This window comes from Microcaecilia unicolor, chromosome 2 (assembly GCF_901765095.1).
Source record: "Microcaecilia unicolor chromosome 2, aMicUni1.1, whole genome shotgun sequence".
NCBI lineage: Eukaryota > Metazoa > Chordata > Amphibia > Gymnophiona > Siphonopidae > Microcaecilia > Microcaecilia unicolor.
Genome location: NC_044032.1, coordinates 279,143,744 through 279,162,565, shown reverse-complemented (window position 1 = coordinate 279,162,565; position 18,822 = coordinate 279,143,744). Strand labels below are relative to the sequence as shown.

General features: G+C 42.9%; 2 protein-coding genes across 2 annotated transcripts; one reads left to right on the top strand and one right to left on the bottom strand.

The window, feature by feature from the left end:
- The window catches only part of LOC115463556 (perilipin-2-like), a 198,836-nt gene that overhangs the window by 136,124 nt on the left and 43,890 nt on the right, over nucleotides 1–18,822 (top strand).
- LOC115463560 (perilipin-2-like) lies at nucleotides 8,076–18,417 on the bottom strand. Of its 2 annotated transcripts, none has more exons than XM_030194204.1 (7): nucleotides 18,351–18,417; nucleotides 17,194–17,232; nucleotides 16,915–17,110; nucleotides 11,300–11,382; nucleotides 10,593–10,875; nucleotides 10,105–10,259; nucleotides 8,076–8,932 (listed from the first exon to the last, which is right to left on the bottom strand). In XM_030194204.1, exons 2-7 carry the CDS (start codon nucleotides 17,215–17,217, stop codon nucleotides 8,615–8,617), a joined length of 1,059 nt encoding a protein of 352 aa, XP_030050064.1. In that variant the 5' UTR covers nucleotides 17,218–17,232; nucleotides 18,351–18,417; the 3' UTR covers nucleotides 8,076–8,614. The 2 variants fall into 2 exon arrangements, with proteins under 2 accessions (XP_030050064.1, XP_030050065.1); XM_030194205.1 differs by having other exon boundaries at nucleotides 10,105–10,253.

The window sequence follows — 18,822 nt, the reverse complement described above, 5'->3', positions numbered from 1 at the left end:
GGGATGGGAAGTGAGGGCAGGGGAGCGAGGATGAAGATTGTATTTTCCGTTCAGGCATATGTAGTGTGTGCCTTCCACTTTCAGGGGATGAATTGGTAATGTTGAAAACAATGGCACTATGGTGGACCTCTCATGTCAACAGTAGGAGGTGACATAGATATGTCATCATCTGACTCACAGGGTGGAGGTAGGGTTGCCATATGGCTCCAGAAAAGGAGGACAGATTGAACCTGTGTGGGTTTTACTTCTATTGCTTTCCATGGAAGCAAACCCTGGACTGGATCAATGTGTCTTCCTTTTTCTGGAGCCATAAGGTAACCCTGGTCTTATGGCTTCTTTGTGTGACCACTAGTAGATGTGCCACCACACAGAAGTCACAGATCTTCACCTTGGTTTGGTAAATTCCTCTGAGACCATCTACAGGTATTACTTTACCATGGTTATCCACATAGAACCTAAAGTTTAGGTGAAATATTGTTTCTGGAAAAGACTTACCTTCTTTAACATCACTTTCTGGTATCTTATTCAAGCCCTCCCCCACTGCCTATCCAAAGAAACAGCAGCCACACTTTCAAAAATGATTAATATTTGCTAATCCAGGGAGTGCTTGGCTGTGGCCTGCTCACAGACCTAGGCAGCCATTTTTCAGGATCCATTCATACAATACTGATCATCTTTATTTGGTGACCAGGCAGGCAATGGGATTCTCTCAGCCATCTTATTTTATTTATTTATTTATTTGTTTCATTTGTATCCCACATTTTCCCACCTATTCACAGGCTCAATTTGGCTTACATGGTACTGCAACGGCGTTCGCCAGTTGCGGTATGAACAAATACAGGTGTTATTGTGGTAAAAGAAGGTTCGTGTTTGGTAGATACATTGGGGAAGTTAGGGAGGGGGGATGAGGGTTAAGGTATGTCCATTACAGTCTTTGGTTTTGCAGTGTCGCAGGAACTTAGGTTTTTATGTTGGGTCGGTGGTGTATACCTTTTTGAACAGATTTGTTTTTAGTTCTTTCCGGAAACTTAGGTGGTCGTTCGTTGTTTTTATTATCTTTGGCAAAGCGTTCCATAGTTGTGCGCTTAAGTTAGAAAAGCTGGATGCATAAGTTGATTTGTATTTGAGTCCTTTAGTACTTGGGTAGTAGAGATTTAGGGAAGTTCATGCTGATCTTGTTGTGTTTCTGGTTGGTAGGTCTATGAGGTCTGTCATGTATCCCGGTGCTTCGCTGTATATAATTTTATGAACCATGGTGCAGACCTTAAAAGCAATGCGTTCTTTGATTGGGAGCCAGTGCAGTTTTTCTAGGAGAGGTTTGGCGCTATCATAACGTGTTTTTCCAAATATAAGCCTGGCTGCTGTGTTCTGGGCGGTCTGAAGTTTCTTTATAATTTGTTCTTTGCATTCCATTGCAGTAATCTGCATGGCTTAGTACCATTGATTGTATCAGGTTGTGAAATATAGCCCTCGGGAAGAATGGTTTCACGCGGTTGAGTTTCCACATTGAGTGAAACATTTTCTTTATGGTAGATTTTGCTTGGTTCTCTAGAGTGAGGTTTCGGTCGATTGTTACTCCGAGAATTTTTCGGTTGTCTGAGATGGGGAGGGTGTGACCTGGGATGCTTAGGTTTTTGGGTTTGTATGTGTAGTGTTGGGAGGAGATGATGAGACAGTGTGTTTTTTCTGTGTTGAGTTTTAATTGGAATGCATTTGCCCATGAGTCCATGATTTTCAAGCTGAGCTTGATTTCGTTGTTGATTTCTGACAGATCTTGTTTGTATGGGATATATATTGTGACATCGTCTGCATAAATGAATGGGTTGAGGCCTTGAGTGGATAGGGCCTTGGCTAGTGGGGTCATCATGAGGTTAAAAAGGATGGGTAATAATGGTGATCCTTGCGGTACTCCACAGTTTGGTTTCCACGGTGATGATAAGTTAGTGTTAGATTTCACTTGATATGTTCTGGTGGTTAGGAAGCCCTTGATCCATTTGAGTGTGTTTCTGCCAATTCCGAAGTAGTCTAGGAGTCTTAGTAATAGCTTGTGGCTGACCATGTCGAACACACTGGACATGTCGAATTGGAGGAGAAGTATACTTTTACCTATTGCTATTTCTTGCTTGAATTTGGTTAGGAGGGTAAGTAGTACTGTTTCGGTGCTGTGTAGGGGGCAGGAACCTGATTGAAATTCATGTAGTATTGTGAATTTGTTTATGCAATCCTATAATTGTTTGGTTACCAAACCTTCCATTAGTTTGACTACCAGTGGGATAGATGCTACTGGTCAGTATTTGGTAATGTCATTTGATTTTTTTCTTGATGTCTTTTGGTATTGGGGTGAGTAGAATGTTGCCTTTTTCTTTGGGAATATACCTTGTTGAAGCATGAAATTTAAATGGGATGTGAGGTCTGTTATGAAGCGATGGGGGGTGGGGCAGATTTTATTAGGTAGTTAGAGCAGGTTTCCAATTGACAGTGACTGTTGGAATATCTGTTAATCGCTTGGGTGACAGTGAGGCTCATTTTCAAAGCACTTAGCCTCCCAAAGTTCCATAGAAACCTATGGAACTTAGCCTCCCAAAGTGCTTTGAAAATATGCCTCAGTGTCGACGGTGAGGAGGGCAAAATTTGACCAGGTTCATAGTAACGTAGTAGATAACGGCAGAGAAAGACCTGCACGGTCCATCCAGTCTGCCCAACAAGATAAACTCATGTGTGCTACCTTTTGTGTATACCTGACCTTGATTAGTATCTGCCATCCTCATGGCACAAACTGTAGAAGTCTGCCCAGCACTAGCCCTTCTTCCCAACCACTAGCCCCGCCTCGGCCACCCAATCTCTGCTAAACTTCTGAGGATCCCTTCCTTCTGAACAGGATTCCTTTATGTTTATCCCACGCATTTTTGAATTCCGTTACCGTCTTCATCTCCACCATCTCCCGCGGGAGGGCATTCCAAGCATCCACCACTCTCTTCCTGACATTTTTCTTGAGTCTGCCCCTTCAATCTCATTTTATGTCCTCTAGTTCTACTGCCTTCCCATCTCCGGAAAAGGTTCATTTGCGGATTAATACCTTTCAAATATTTGAACGTCTGTATCATATCACCCCTGTTTCTCCTTTCCTCCAGGGTATACATGTTCAGGTCAGCAAGTCTCTCCTCATACGTCTTGTAACGCAAATCCCATACCATTCTCGTAGCTTTTCTTTGCATCGCTTCAATTCTTTTTACATCCTTAGCAAGATATGGCCTCCAAAACTGAACACAGTACTGCAGGTGGGGCCTCACCAGTGACTTATACAGGGGCATCAACACTTTCTTTCTTCTGCTGGTCACACCTCTCTCTATACAGCCTAGCAACCTTCTAGCTATTGCCACCGCCTTGTCGCCTTCAGATCCTCAGATACTATCACCCCAAGATCCCTCTCCCCGTCTGTACATATCAGACTCGATCCACTGGGTATTCATCAGGGGTTGGGTCCAAGCCATTTATGAAGTTTTGTTGTCCTTGCTGTCCTGTGGTAGAGTCTTGAAGCAAGGTGGCCCTAAAACAATGGCTACGTGAATTGTCCTCATGCCTGACTTGAGAGAATCATCTTTAGGGGTTGTGTCACAACTGTTAGCAATGCTAGCTTCAATGTTTTCCCTGTAGGGCTTGGGGAATCACTCTTACTGCTTGATCTGTTTACCAGTGCTGTAGAACGTCCTTGTGAATGTGTTAAGGTTGGTCATAATATTCCCTGTCTGACACAGATTCAGACATAGAGCTGTGTTCTGGATCTTGAGGAATGGCTCTAGGCTAAGTCTGAGTGGGGGGGTCATTGTGAGTGTTTTGGCAAATAGTCCTGACTGTATCTAGGATACATCAATTTGTTTCTGAGGAGTTGTGAGCATCTCTGTAGCCTGTATGGCTTTGGCAGGGAATCTGAGAATGGGGTTTTGGAATACTCCATAACCTATGTATGGTATTGAACCATACCAAAGGGGATAGGATCTTAGATAAGGTCTAGCTACATTGCTGTATGTAATGAATGCTGTAGATGCTCATGTCTATAACCTCAAGCCTGCCACCATGAATGGTGATGCTCATTATAATGTAGAAACACCCAGTAGTGGCTGGGAAATAATAATCACATCCTACTGTTTGTGAAAAACCTAGGTCTGGAAAACTCTTTTACTGGGGGGTGTAGAAAGGTTGAGAAAGGACAGGTATATAGAAGAAGGGGAAGGTGGTGGGATCCAAACCCTCCATCCTTTCCCAGGGGAGCAAAGAAGTGCAGCATGGGCCATCAGCCCTGAACACACCTGATGAGCCCTCCCCACACTAGGGCAAGTGTGAGGTTGGCCATTATGACTGTTGTGTGCCCTATGATCAACTGCTGCACATTGGCCAACCTCACATTCTGTGCCATCAGTTGCTCCTATAACCCCCTCTGATGCTGCTGCTACACCAGTGGCTCCCCCAGGAGCACAAGCAAAGTGACCTTTTCCAGGCCAGGCCAAGGTAGAGCACCACTAGGCCATGCTCTTGAGGCCTGCAGTGAAGAATCTGGAGACATTGCAGCCATGGCAGGAAGGGGCTATAGACCAGAGGGTGGTGATGGGAAAAGGGTAGGGGCAACAACTGCACTTCTGGGGGGGGGGGGAGATGGGGAAAATACATGGTGTTGGACTATCAGGGAAGATGAGAGGGAGGAAGTGTTGTCTGGCTGCCTCCTGGGTGGTGGCAAACTCACCAACAGTGGCAGTTGGCTACAACTGCTTGGTGGTGACAGGTGCCTCGGGTTCTAAGGTGCAAGTAATGACACTACACCTAGCTGCACTACAGTGATAGTGGTGTGGGTGGTGGCAGTGGGCCTGGCTTGTGGAGGATGTGTGACAATTAATAGAATGTTCTGTACACAGGGTACAAATGTGATCATTGTGGCTGTGATTGCAATGACTTGACCCTGGTGAGACCTGGCCTTGAGGCACTCCTGGAGGATTTCTCTCAGCATCACCTGTGAGCAGAGCATGGGCCATGGCCTTGCATCAATCTACACTCAGATATCTCTCCCTCTCTATTACTTACCTTTGACTTTTGGATTTCCAAGATTTTACTTCCCCTCACACTCCCAACATATCTTCCTCAGGTAATTGGCATTCTCCATCATACAGTAGTTCCACTGCTACAGGCCCCCTGTGTATATCATTTTAGCCTCAGTCCCTTTTTATGTCACCCTCTTCCTTACACCCCCTCTATTTCCCCTAGCCTCCTGTCTGTATACTTTCCTTCTCTCCTGTTTGCTAGAAAATGTTTTCTGCTCAGGGCCTGGCCTGAGATGCTGATCAAAACCATCTCCCTGCTAGGGGCTAACTTTGGGAACCTGGGACTTTGAGAGAAGAGAGGGCAATGTGGCACCCTGTATAAGAGGCTTGGGGAGGCCCAGCCATGACCTTCTGCTGCTTCCTCCTTATCAGTACTTACTGGCTTGCCAGGCTGGATATTTAAACGGAAGACTCTTTGTTTTGGACACTGTAATGGTGTTTGAACACACAATTACTTAAGGACATACAAGAATTTGAGAACTTGGGATGCACTGATATGGGCTTTAAGTGCATAATGGTTCTGTTATGAATATATGTCATCAGGTTGGAGTAATGCACATGAGTGAGCAATGATAAGGGAGTTATATGGTGCAGCTGTAGAAGCCAGCACACGCTCGTTTCATTTATTTGACTAATTCTTTGTAACTCACTCTGGCCAGCTCAGAATTTCACTGTTATTTCTTTGCTTTACCTAGCTCCCAGACCAACACCTGAAGTAGCCTCATGGCTAAGTACTGATCCATTGTGGACTGATGGGACCAATGCATCATAACAGGAATTTACCTACATGTCTACAAAGAGACTCACCCTATATATTCACAAGAGGACTTTCTGAAGGCTCAGGCCTCTCATTCTGCCATAGCAAAAGCAGGCACAAATATTAGTGTAGAACGTCGATACTTAAGTTACAATAGTCTTCACAAGAAGGAGAGTGTGGAGAACAGGGCAGTTGTCCTTAACCTCCCAGCTACAGCCATCTCTTATTTCTCTCCACCACAGTCCATTGCCTCCTCCCTTCCACTCACCAGCCTGGGTCTCTAGAACAGCAGCCATTCTCACAAGCTAACTGCAGCTTTGCTGATGCTTTTCCTTTGCCATGATCTTGACCCCCTCTGACATAACTTCACAGTTCTGTCTTGGTGGATCACAACAAAGGGAAAGCTTCAGGGCACTGTGTGAGAATGGCTACCCTACCCTTGCCTCTGAGAAGGGAAATTGTTATTTTACAGAATATGAAGGTGAGAGAGATGGAGCAGGGGAAGAGACTATAGGGCCCTTGTAACTGTTTAAAGGTAGCCCAGGGAGCATACTAGACATAAGGGTAGTTGGGAAGCTAGAGATACATTGGACCAGGGAAGGAGGCATAGATCCTGGATCACAGGGTAGGAAGAACAGCAGACCATATGGGAAAGAAGGTTAGATAATTAGGACAAAAAAAAAAAAAGCCAACCATGAGAGGGAGAAGCAATACTGGAAACTAGAAATCAGATGGGAGAGGTTGCAAGGAGTAAGTGAAGTATTTTGTATTCCCACCCCCAATAAAACTGCCTTCCCTTTGCAAAAGAAAAAAAGTTAGGTCAGAACAGGCATTAGGGTGTTGAAGATTTCTAGTGATTCTTTTGAAAGCAAAAGGAAGCTTGTGCAAGCCCTTCAGCACAGGTTGTGAGAAATGAATAAGTTTAAAAAGCCAAAAAAAAAAAATTTGAAAAGCTTATATTAAGGCTACAAAATATAGACACCAATGTGTGCTTGGCATTTGGATTTTGACAGCCATGTGTGCAGGAGCAGAGGTTATCATAGGACTCCTCCACATATGCACTAAGCACAATTCTCCCACTAACTCTTAATGCTCAAAGCTACACACATGCTTCTATTTGCATTGAGCCATTAGGGAGTTGTTCTGCTCTGGTGGTTTACAGCACTGTCTCTAACAGCACTGGAGTTTTGAGCATCTGCCTGAGTGAAAAGAGTCACTCAACTCTCCCAAAAGAATCATGCCACATGCTTGCTTTTCTAGTTTTGCAATGCTGGCATATCCAATGAGATAGTTGCATAGTAAAAAGCAGTCATAAAGAGCATGGGGGCTCATTTTCAAAGCACTTAGCCTTCCAAAGTTCCATAGAAACCTATGGAACTTGGAAGGCTAAGTGCTTTGAAAATATATTGGTCTACTGAGGCTGCTCAGTAGTGTGTTGTACCTGGTGCTTCTTTTGTATTAGCCCTGGGTAGGGCTGTAGTCATTTAAAGTTTCAGCTTAGAGCCATCCTATTATTTATGGAACTCCATCTATCTTAAACCTTTCTGAAGGCTCCTACTGGTTGAAGTATTTTTCTGATGGAAAAAGTAGGGACAAGTTATCTACCACCCCTTTGCCTTAGAAGTGTTTCACTCTTCAGTTTAGACTTTAGCCGTTATATAAAAGTAAGCAGACAGCACTGCTTATTAAATGTTGGTATTGCCCTTGGATACGAGTTCTTCCTTGCTTGGGCCAATTCAAGCCTATATGGGTTGCAAAGTAAGATCAGTGTTTATTGCCACTAATAGGTCAGACTGAAGACAATTACCAATAGCTGAACTGCAGAATGTTCAAATTAGAGGCTGCAGTAAGAATTGGCCCTGTACTATTAAAAAAAAAAAGTGGCGTTAGGACAAACCATGCAGAAAATGGATCCTGTCTCACTCAATATAGCTGAGAACTGATGCAGCTAAAAGCCAAGATCTGCATTTTGCTGAGGGAGGTAGCTCGTCAAAGTGAAGGTGCTGTGTAAATACTTTAGGTACAATTCCCTTGAGTACTAGATCTGATCCCTTTTCTAAAAGAAATGCAGAATGCATATTTAATAGGGGAGCATTCATTTCACACCATGTAATACTAGAAGACAGGCAAGAACTTGGCAAGGTTGCCTAATACTGTAAGTATAGCCTTAACAAGCATTTAGTCATGTTAGGGACATAGCAAGAAGTTTTAAAAAGGAGACCAACTAATGCAGTTAGTTGCCAATATATTTATAGGTATAGACATTACAAAAAGTAGGACCCATTTCTACAACAATTCACAGAGTATAAAAAAATTATAGGACAGACATGGTAAACTTGAGGCTTCCCAAGATTCAAGCCAGCTCTGGACTGATGTAATGAGGTCAAGCTAAAGTTTTAATAACAAAATTCTAGATTCAGAGAGTAACCAGCTTAGTTAAAAAAAATCAAGACATACAGACTCAACTTTACATCTACAGTAGTTTAGCATAAGATTAGACTTCCCTATTGGATATAGGTACAGCACATTTTTCCAAGCCTCTCAAGCCAAGCATTGCATTGAAACAAACAGTAGCCCAATCTTTCTGCACTGAAAGCAGCCTTACATCTTCTATCCACTAGAAAAACATCTCTACAGGAAGACTTCACCCCCCCCCCCCCAATAATTACTCCTTGAATTCTAAAGCTTAAGATATTTCCGATTATCAGCAGAACATGATCATTGCAGTTAAAGCATCCATCCAGAAGGGTGAGAAAAATTAGCTGGTTCAATATTCAGACAGGTCTTGCTGGCTGGTTTCTTCCTCCTCTCTGTACTCCTGCAGCTGGGGGTAGAAAGGACCCATCAACCAAAAGAAAGGTACATTACCAAAATAATCCTCCACATGCAACTCAATTTTCTTCAACTGTCCTTGGGTGGTGGTGTGGACGTTCTGGTAGATGTTCCCAGCCATAATGTAAGCTTGGCAGATCTGGGCCTGGATGTTTTGGGGCAAATCTTGAATTCTTGATACCAGAGCAAAGCTGGTGGCCCGAAGCTGGTGAGTCAGGTCCCGGACTCCAATTAGGATGCGTGACTCACTGGTCTAAATAGTCAAAATGAACAAGATGTGACTGAATTACCAGTACTTTTGCACAATATATTGGAATTTAGTTATTTGATAAATCACTGTCAAAGTGATGACGTTTTAGCTGCTGCTTACAAACTCATTACATACACTAAGTGAGCTATAGCCCTAACTTGACTATTCCATTTATTAAAAAAAAACAAAAAAACAAACACACCCAAACTATCAGACTGGCATGCATAGTAGATTGGAGTTTTAATGAACTAATGCCAAGTTGTTCATATTCCTTCTATTTCTTGGAGCAGAAGCCATTTCTACTGGTAGCATATAACTAGAGCTCCTTGCCCCTTAAGTCTAACGATACTAATGTGATTGAGTCAAGTCGCAAAGATTATGCCCCCTCAAACTGTACCTGTTTAGGCATCATGGAGGTGTGAGGAACAGGTGCAGTTGTCAGTTCTGCTGGTCACCTGCCCCAGAACAGTAGAGGAAGCAAGGGACTGCAATCCCTTGCTACCAGCACCTGGGGTGGACTGCCCCCACTTTAGTGTACCAAAGTGGGGGCAGTCCTAGTGTACCACATACTCCGAACAGACCTTTAACCCTACTCCTACCTATTTATGAGCAATATCTTATAGCATAGAATGGCTTTGTTGGTGATGGCAGCATCCTTTTGGCTATGTCAATGAGGACATTCACAGCAGCTTAGAGGGCATTATAAGTAGTCTATTCCTGCCTAATTCACAAGCACAGTATGTCAATGTTAGTATGGTAGAAAGGAGTCAAGGTTGAGAAAGCAGTCCTAACTGTACTGCAGAATTATGTATGCCAGAAGCTTCCTCTCCATCATATTCTTCTCTTGCATGATGCTCAGAGGCCATGCCAGTGCTAGGTCTTATATCAAAAAGGATGGCAAACCATATCCATGCATATGTAGAGTTAAGTCCACAACAATGTCTTAACAGTGCTTGTTAGAATCTCAGCATGTCTTTTTTTTTCCAAAAAGACAAAGATCACTACACCACATGTACAGAACAGCCATCAACGTTGACTAGCACCTTGATAAGGCAGTTAACACTACTCCAACCAGGAAACAGGTATACTGTCTAAACCATGATAGTGCCAAGGGTTCCTTCATATATGCTCATGTGATCACTGAAAAACCAAGTGCCTCCTAAATAGAGTCTTACCAGGTCAATGGTGTGGTGCAGCAGGGTTATGACATCATTGATTTTGTTAGAGACCTTCTCATAAGCGCTCTTTTGAACCTTGGAGGACAAGGTCTTCAGTCTAATATAGTAACTTTGCTCCTGGGTTCCAGCTTCAAATCTGGCAGATTCTGTGGCTAGGCAAAGAAATTGTGTTAACCCATTTCTAAAGAGGAAGTGGCCAAAGTCTTGAAAGGTTTTAGATATTCCTACTATTATGAATGTAAGAGGGATTTAGAATGCCATGCCAATTGTTAGAAATTTAATATGAAGTATATCTAAAACCTAGGCATACTGAACAGATTACAAAGCCTCAGAAGAGCTGAAAGCCATTAGTGATTATGGCCATTAAAATGCAGTTTATAGTGGAAGGCTAATTGCTACATGAAAGGCTGGCAACTGTACAACTATAAGCAGTATTCCAAGTCTGTGCTTAAGTTTTGAGTAGTAAAAGAACTTGCATAGTTTACCTGCTTCATCACTCAGTGGGAAATACTGATCCACAAGAGCCTCAGACTTGGTCAGTGCTGCATCTACTCCAGTGCTCACCATCTGCATCATGCGACTTCCTTGAACAGCATTGATGCTGCCACTCACAGCTGCCTTGGTTGTTTCTATACTCTCCTGCACAGCTCCCTTGGTCTTGGCCACCACTCCAGTAATCATATGGGCAGCAGCATCCTTTGCTTGTGTCACAGTCCCTGCTACAGTCTCTTTCGCACCAAGCACAAGGCCAATGGCATTAGCCACAACCTACATGTTGTAAAGACAGAATTAAGCACAGTACCAAGTACTCACATTAGAGTGGATACCTAGAGGTCAGAAATGAGTTGTAGTCAATGCCTCGGCAATAAATGATTAGCCCAAGCCTTTCTGCAAACTGCTCAGGTCTAAAAAAAAAAAATTGCTCTTTACTATTTGTTTTACTCTTCATTCCTTAAAGGTCTTGATGCAGCATAAGTCAACAAAGCAGCTACAATACCTACCTACCCCTGGCAACAAATTGACAGTTCTAAAAGATAAAACAGAAGCACAGTATCCCACAGCAGGCATTAAGCCCAAGCTGCATACTGCCATGTCTGTGCACTCAAGTTTCTATACAAACATGCTCACATTTCCTAGATGTGGCTTTAATAGTGCAGATGGCAGCAGCAAGAGAAAAAAAACATTACCTTACCTTTTCAGTTGGTTGGTAGAGGATGGGTAGCTTCTTTTCCATTTTGTCCAGTCCAATGCAGGCATAATTATTTGCAACTGCAACTACAAAATATTAAAATGCAGATGTACTCTTCTGGTGAAGATGGAGACAAGCATTTACCCATATAGAACATGGATGAGGAGCCTCAAGTGCGAGGGCCACATGTCATTTTAGTATGCTTAACACTTACACAATCACCCCCACCCTCCCTACTCCAAGGAAGGGGGTGCACCGAGTAGTTGAGGCTTGGCTCTGCTCTGGCAAAGCAGAGCCATGCGACTGTTTTGTGCATCCTCTTTGCCTTACTGCCTGCACCCAAGGTAGACTGTCTCCACCCCTGGCTCTTAAGTCCCTTCCAGTGTTTCAGGAAACTTGGAAGGACTACCATTACCTCTAATCATTTCTATAGTGCTACTAGATGTGTACAGCATTTACATTTGAATAAGACAGCCCCCGCTCAGAAATTACAATCTAACCAGGACACAAGGGATAAAGGAATTACTCAAGTCAGACATGGGTACTGAACAAGTTAATAGGGGTTAAGAGCAGCCTCAAAAACGGCCAGAGATAAAACTTGGACGTACTGACTCAGGAAATCTATTCCAGGTGTATGGTGCAGCAAGATAAGAGGAATGGAGTAGAGTTCATAGTGGAGACGGGTACAGAGAGAGAGAAGAAAAAAAAAATTACCCATGAACAGTGTTCCCAGGGAGGAGTGTGGGGAGAGAATGAAGAGGTACTGAGGAGCTGCAGATCAAATGCACTTTGGCTTAAAGCAAGACCTGCGAGAACCAAGTTGCAGTAGTCAGAGGTGAAAAGTGTAGATAAGGATTTTGGTAGTGTGCTCCGAGGACAAATTTTGGTGGTATTTTAGAAGAGAAGTGACAGGTTTTAGAGTCTTGGATATGTACAGATAAAGGAATCAAAGATAACCCCAAGGTTATGAGCTGATAAGGGAGGATGAGAGTTAGCCACAGAGAAGGGGGGGGGGGGGGAAGAAACTCAGCCCTGGTTACCTAGGACAACATTCTCCCCCACCTCTATCTGTGAGGTTGACCAGGAGGAACTCACATATGGGCACTGAAAGTTTCCCACCCTTGATTCCTCTTTAGAAATAGCTCCTACTCACCAATTTCCTGACTTTCCCCTTCTCTCAGTGTGAGTGCTAGATATAGTGGGCTCTGGTTAACATTAGTGTCAGTTTTTTTTTTTTTTTTTGGGGGGGGGGGGGGGGGGGGAAGACAGCCAAGTCAGACCACAGCAAGGACTGCAGGATCCAGGAACCTAGCCCTCACATCAGTAGAAGATGGCTGCAGTTTTAGCTATGTGCAACAGTACTGATTTCCCCTTTAACTTGTTTAGTTTAAGTCATCAATAGCTCTGTCATAAGTATTGCCATAGTGGGCCAGACCGGCATCCTGTTTTCAACAGTGGCCAATCCAGGTCACAAGTACCAGGCAAGATTCCCCCCCCCCCCCCCCCCCCCCCCCAAAAAAAAAAAAAAAAAAAAAGTACAATACATTTTATGCTGCTTATCCTAGAAATACTCTAATGGCTCAGTTCTACTACCACTGTGTGAACACACCTTTAGCAAAACAGTAGAATGAGCTAGAGCAAGGACAGGCTGTCTCACTGTTGTGTGTGACAAGACAACCCCTTCAGAAAGCAGAGTTGTGCAAAATAGGCACCTGTCGGGGAGAGGCTCGCACTACTGAGAACAAAGCTAAGTAAAGCTTTTTCATATACTGAATTACAGCCATGTCAGACAAATCAGGTTGTTACGAAAAGCTCCCGATAAGTTTGTAGCATTAACAATAGTCAAACCTCTGTGGTTGACAATTGAAAAATATAGTAAATACACCAAAAAGATTGAGAAAAATTAAAAGAGGGCGGTAGGGTAAGTCTATGATTACAACTGTCATGTAAGAGGGGTAAGTGTCTTTGCCAACACCCCCGTAACTTATGAGACTTCACATAGAAGTGCCACATTGATGACTTATGCGCAATTGTTGTTACCATTATTCTCTTATTGAATTGTAGCATCTATAATCCAGCCCTTGGAAATCATGAGATGTAAGAGTAGCTGTACTGGCTCAGACCTATGGCACATTTAGCCCAATATCCTGTTTCCAACAGCAGCCAAGCCAGGTCACAAGTGCATGTCAGAAACCCCTAATCATGGCAACATTCCATGCTACCAATCCCAGGACAAGCAGTTGCTTCATGCGTCTCCAATAGCAGACTATGGACTTTTCCTCCAGAAACTTGTCCAAATTTTTTAAACTGTTAACCACTATTACTACATCCTCCAGCAAAGAGTTCCAAAGCTTATTTCCATAACTTGAGTGCCCTAGTCTGTACTTTTTTCTCATTCCAAAAGCAACCAATTTACTTCTACTTGTTCTACACTACTCAGGATTTTGTGGACCTCAAATCATATCTCCCCTCATCCATCTCTTCCAAGCTGAATAGCCCTAATCTTTATCATACGAGTTCCATCCCCTTTATCATAGGCGCCCGGTATTGGAGGCTTGGGGAGGCTAAGCCTCCCCAGCCGCAGCGACGGTGGTGTGCTAATTCTTCGGGGCAGTCTTGCCTGCCTGCCCCGCTGCCAGCGCTGATTCCTCCGCTGGTGCTGCGCTGCCGGCGTTTGCGCTTTAAAAATGGCCACAATACTTCCAGCGGCCTCACGCTACTTCTAGTCTCGGCGGCCATTTTGAAGCATGAACACCGGCAGCGCCAGTGGGGGAGAGTCAGCGCCAGGAGGGAGGGAGGAGAATTCATGCAGGGCAGGGGAGAGAGAAGAAATGCTGGACATGGATAGAAGGGAGGGAAAAAACGAGGAAGGAGATGAGGGAAAGGAAGAGGAGAAAAACTGCACATGGATGAAGAAAATAGGCAAAAGCTGAGGCCCTGGAAACGGAGTTAAGAGAACAGATAGTAGCAGAATCGGATACTGGGCCAGCATGATCAGAAAAACAAAGTCCAGACAAAGGTAGAAAAAATTTTTATTTTCATTATAGTGTTTGGAATATGTCCATTTTGAGAATCAGGTGCTCAACATTAAAAGTTTATATTTACTTACTTATGTATGGCATTTTATCCCACATTAAACATGAATTAGGATGTTTTGTGGCTCTACATGAGAATTGTGATATTATGATCCCTTGTTTCATATTGTTGACAGTCTGCATTTTCTGTATGAGTGGTATATTGGTGTATTAGGTTCTGTGCAGTGTAATATTTATGGTACAGTAAGGTTGTGTGTGTTTTTGCACAAAGTTGTGCATAGTGTTTTGCAGTTGAGCGATTGTGTTAGTATATGCTTTAAGCAACCACTTTATTCTTTGACATGATACATAGCTAATATCTAAATTTAATAAAAAAGTATTGACTTATTTTTTCTGTGTGTTATCAGACAATTATGATTTAAGCTCCACCCCTGGCTCCACCCCCTTTAGCCTCCCCAAACAGTTGGGCCACCGACCGCCTATGCCCTTTATTATTTTTATCACTCTTCGAGCCTTTTCCAATTCCACTATATTAGAGAAATTGAAACCAGAACTGAACACAATACTTTCCTAATTCCTAGCATCCTGTTTGCTTTTTTTGGCTGCTGCACACTGAGCAGAAGATTTAATATCTTCTAGGGTGCTGACTCCCCCAGTGGACCCTATCAGCCAATTATGATTAAGTTTATTCTTGCCAATGTGTATCACATTGGATTTGTCCACATTAAAATTGTCATCTGCTAGTTGGATGCTCAGTCTTCCAATTTTCCAAGGTCTTCCTGCAAAGTTTCACAGTGTGCATGCGTTTTAACAACCTTGAATAGTTGCATCATCTGCAAATTTAACCACCTCACTCATTCTGTATCTATAAATACAAACCAGTCCCAGTACTGATCCCGGCACCACTCCTGTTCACCCTTCCCCATTGAAAGGATTGACCATTTAACCCTACCCTCTTTTCTGTCCAATAGACAATCCACACCAATAATTGCCTCCTATCCCATGACTAAATGTTATCAGGAGTCTCATGAGGAACTTGTCAAAAGCTTCCTGAAAAACTAGATACACTACAATCAACCCAGCAAACCTTTAGCCACATGTTTATTCACACCTTCAAAGAAGTGACACAAATTGTAGAGGCAAGACTTCCCTTGGCAACTGTCCCATGTTTATCTATGTATAGTTTCCACCATTTTGTCCAGTTCCAACAGGCTTCCTTGATCACCCCTGGAACCCTTTTTCAAAAGCACCACATTGGCCACCCTCCAATCTCCAGGTAGTTGATGGCTTAATTCTTTTGAGTACATTAAAGTAATCTGGCAAAAGCAACCAAAGCTTATCAGGTCTTAGTATCAGTATCATCATCATTTAACAGTAGGCTTTTTGGAGGCTGGGGACTCCCAAAAAGGACAAAATGACCAGGTCAAAGAGTGGGAAAGATTGTATGTCCCTTTAACTAGCTTACTGCAACACCCCTTTAACCTGGTCACTTTCAGTGTCTGGTTGGCTGGAGCTTCCTGAAGGCAGTCTCCATTGGACCCTCACCCCTTTGCATGGATTGCAGTGCCTCCACCTGGGGAAAGGAGCATTAGCAGGTGGAAAGACCCTTTTCTCCCCCAGGAAACCCAGACTCTGGTACAAGCCCTCTGTGGGAAGCAATGCTGGCAGCCACACACTGTTCTGTCTGAAGTGACCACTCCACCACTCAGTAGTTTATAACAAATAACTGGAACCATAGGAGCCAACTCTGTGGGTGCTTGAGCACCACCAATATTGAGAAAATTCCTTCTATGTGTCCAGGGAGGGGTTATTTCCACTGGGCTTAGCACCCCCAATAATTTTGAAAAGTTGGCTCCTATGACTGGAACACTATTTTAGCTCTGCAACCAGCAGCTGTCAATTCAATAGGAAAATAATTCAACAGCAGATAATGCATCTGTGGCTGCTCAAACAGAATCCTGTCTCCTCTCTTCCAGGTATATTTACAGGGATACAGGATAGTTAAATATGTACTCATACAGTTCCCCTGTGCAGTTTGAACCTCAATACTGTTTCCTCTCTTAAAGGGCACTCACAGCCTTTTCAAACCTTGTAGCTTCCCCAACAGTGTCCACTCTACTCAGGGGTCAATAGACCAGGCTCTTCTCTAGTCTCCAGACCCCTAGCTCCTTGAACTTTTCCTTCCAGCTCTGCTAGCCAGAAACCCACAAAGAAGAAAAACCAAAGACACCCCCCCCCAATACAAAAAAAAGTTTTAAATACCCATTTTGTCCACCTCCCCCATCGCTCGATCTGCATTTTGTTTCATAAACACTCCCATGGGCTGGCTTCCTCCCACCCAGGTACCTCCTAGTGACTTTAGTAATCCCAACACAGGATTTACATCATGCAGTGAATGATCATGCAGGACAGAAACTGAGCCAAGTCTATACAGTTAAAAGACCACTTAAAAAGCACACTGCTAGAGTAAAATTAACAAACTAAAGCCAAACTTGGGAAGTGGCTCCCCAACCACTGAGCATATGTGCTTTCCCCTTTTGACGAGAAAACAAAAAACCTGTTCAGGTGAACACATTCACTTACTTTGTGGCTCCAGTTTTTGGATGATGGGCTTTGCACTTGTGAGGGCTGCAGCAGTGATGCTCTTTACTCCCTTCTCTGCCACCTCACAGGCAGACTTCAGGTACAGATGGTTCTCTTTTGTGCTGCTGTAAGCAGACGACACCATGGCACAGGTAGAGCTCACCAGTGGCAGGTTAACCACCCTCACCACCACATTCTGCAAAGCAAGAAGTATGGGACTTTAGAAATCCAGCTATTAAAGACAGTACTGAAGAAACAGATACCATTTTTTAGACATACCTGTTTGTTAGTTACTGAAGTCATTTTGTTCTTCAAACCCTTCAGAAAAGAAAGCATTAGTTTTGTTTCCTTCATTTAAAAAGAATATTAGAAAAAGTTTTGAAATCACATCCTTTCCCCCTCCCTCAGGGTAGGTTAACACACAATCCAGTTTTAAAGGACTCCAAGCCAGTCTGGTTTGGGGTTCCTTCCCCCAGGGCTTTATTGACAATTTCTACACTATTACAATTTATTGCTGCTGAAAAGCTTTGTGGCTATTCCTGTGCTTGCCAATAAGAGAAAAAAAAAGGCACTGCTGTTTTTATCACAGCTTCTACTCAGAAGATAGATAGAAATAGACTAATCAGTCTCAGAACATTAAAGTGAGATTTGTATTTAGTTAACAGTAGTAATACTCTTGCCTATACTACACCAGTTTCAGGTGCCAAAGTCAATTTACACATACAGTTTAACTGGACTATAGGGCAGAGCTTATCAAGCTCCTCCAGGAATATAACTAGGTAGTCACATCTTTAGGATTACTACCACTTAATATGTATGAAATAAAAGTCACCAATAAGTGCAACTTCCTATTTTATATATATAGTCAGTGGCAAGCCTAAAAACATGACTACCTAGTTTACTATGAGCCAAATAAAGCCAATATACAAATCCTGCTCCTTCTATTAAAGCATCACTTTAGGTAACTTCACTCCTTTTTTCCCCTTGAGTACAATTTAGGTTGTAAAGGGACCTTAGGCGTAGGTCTATAAACTATAGTAATTTAATTATGTCTGGCCTTAATCTAATATAAAAAAAGCAGCAAGTAACTACATTTACAACCAAGATATGCCTCAAATTGAAAAGTAACCATAGACTGTGGCAGCCCCAATTACATTATCAGCTTTAAATGACAGCTAGATATAGTTAGTTATTGCTATGAAAAAAAAAAGGGGGGGGGGGAACAGTTGTATTTGAGCTTCACTGCTCATACAAGTTCTTGTGTCCAACACCATATATTATGCTCCTAACTAAAACCTAATCCTAGAAAAGCATTCAATGAAAAGAAACCAACAAAACAAAAACAACCTAAACCACAAACAGCCAAGAAATACTTCAAACAAAATAAACTAACACACACAATAGACCATTCAAATTAGCCCATTAACTAATTTTACCTTCTTTGCAAACCAGGAGAATAACTTGGCCAAAATGAACACCTCTTCCCTTGCTGCTTAAGGCCCTTTTCAAGGAAAGACAAGGGTGGGGTCCAGAGATTTGGCACTTCCCAGCCACCAACTACGCCCTAGGATATTTATTACTTAGTTCTTTCTTTCCTCCTGCACATCTTTCTCCTGAACTAATTTGTTTTTACGTTTCAGGTTTTCATTCTCTTCTTCTTGTTTTACTTTCCAGGAAACGTGCACTTCTTCTAATGGCTTTATCTCAGTTCCACTAGGGAACATACACTCCAACGTATGGCCTTTCTCAATTCCACTACTGCAGATTTTTGTTAATGGACAGCAGTGATCTCCAACCTTTTTATGAGAAAGACCTTATAGAAAATTTCAATTCACTGAGTAGCAGTGCTTTGAATAAAGCTATGGCCAAGTTGTTGCCATTTCAATTGCGTAAGTCCTGTGTTTATTT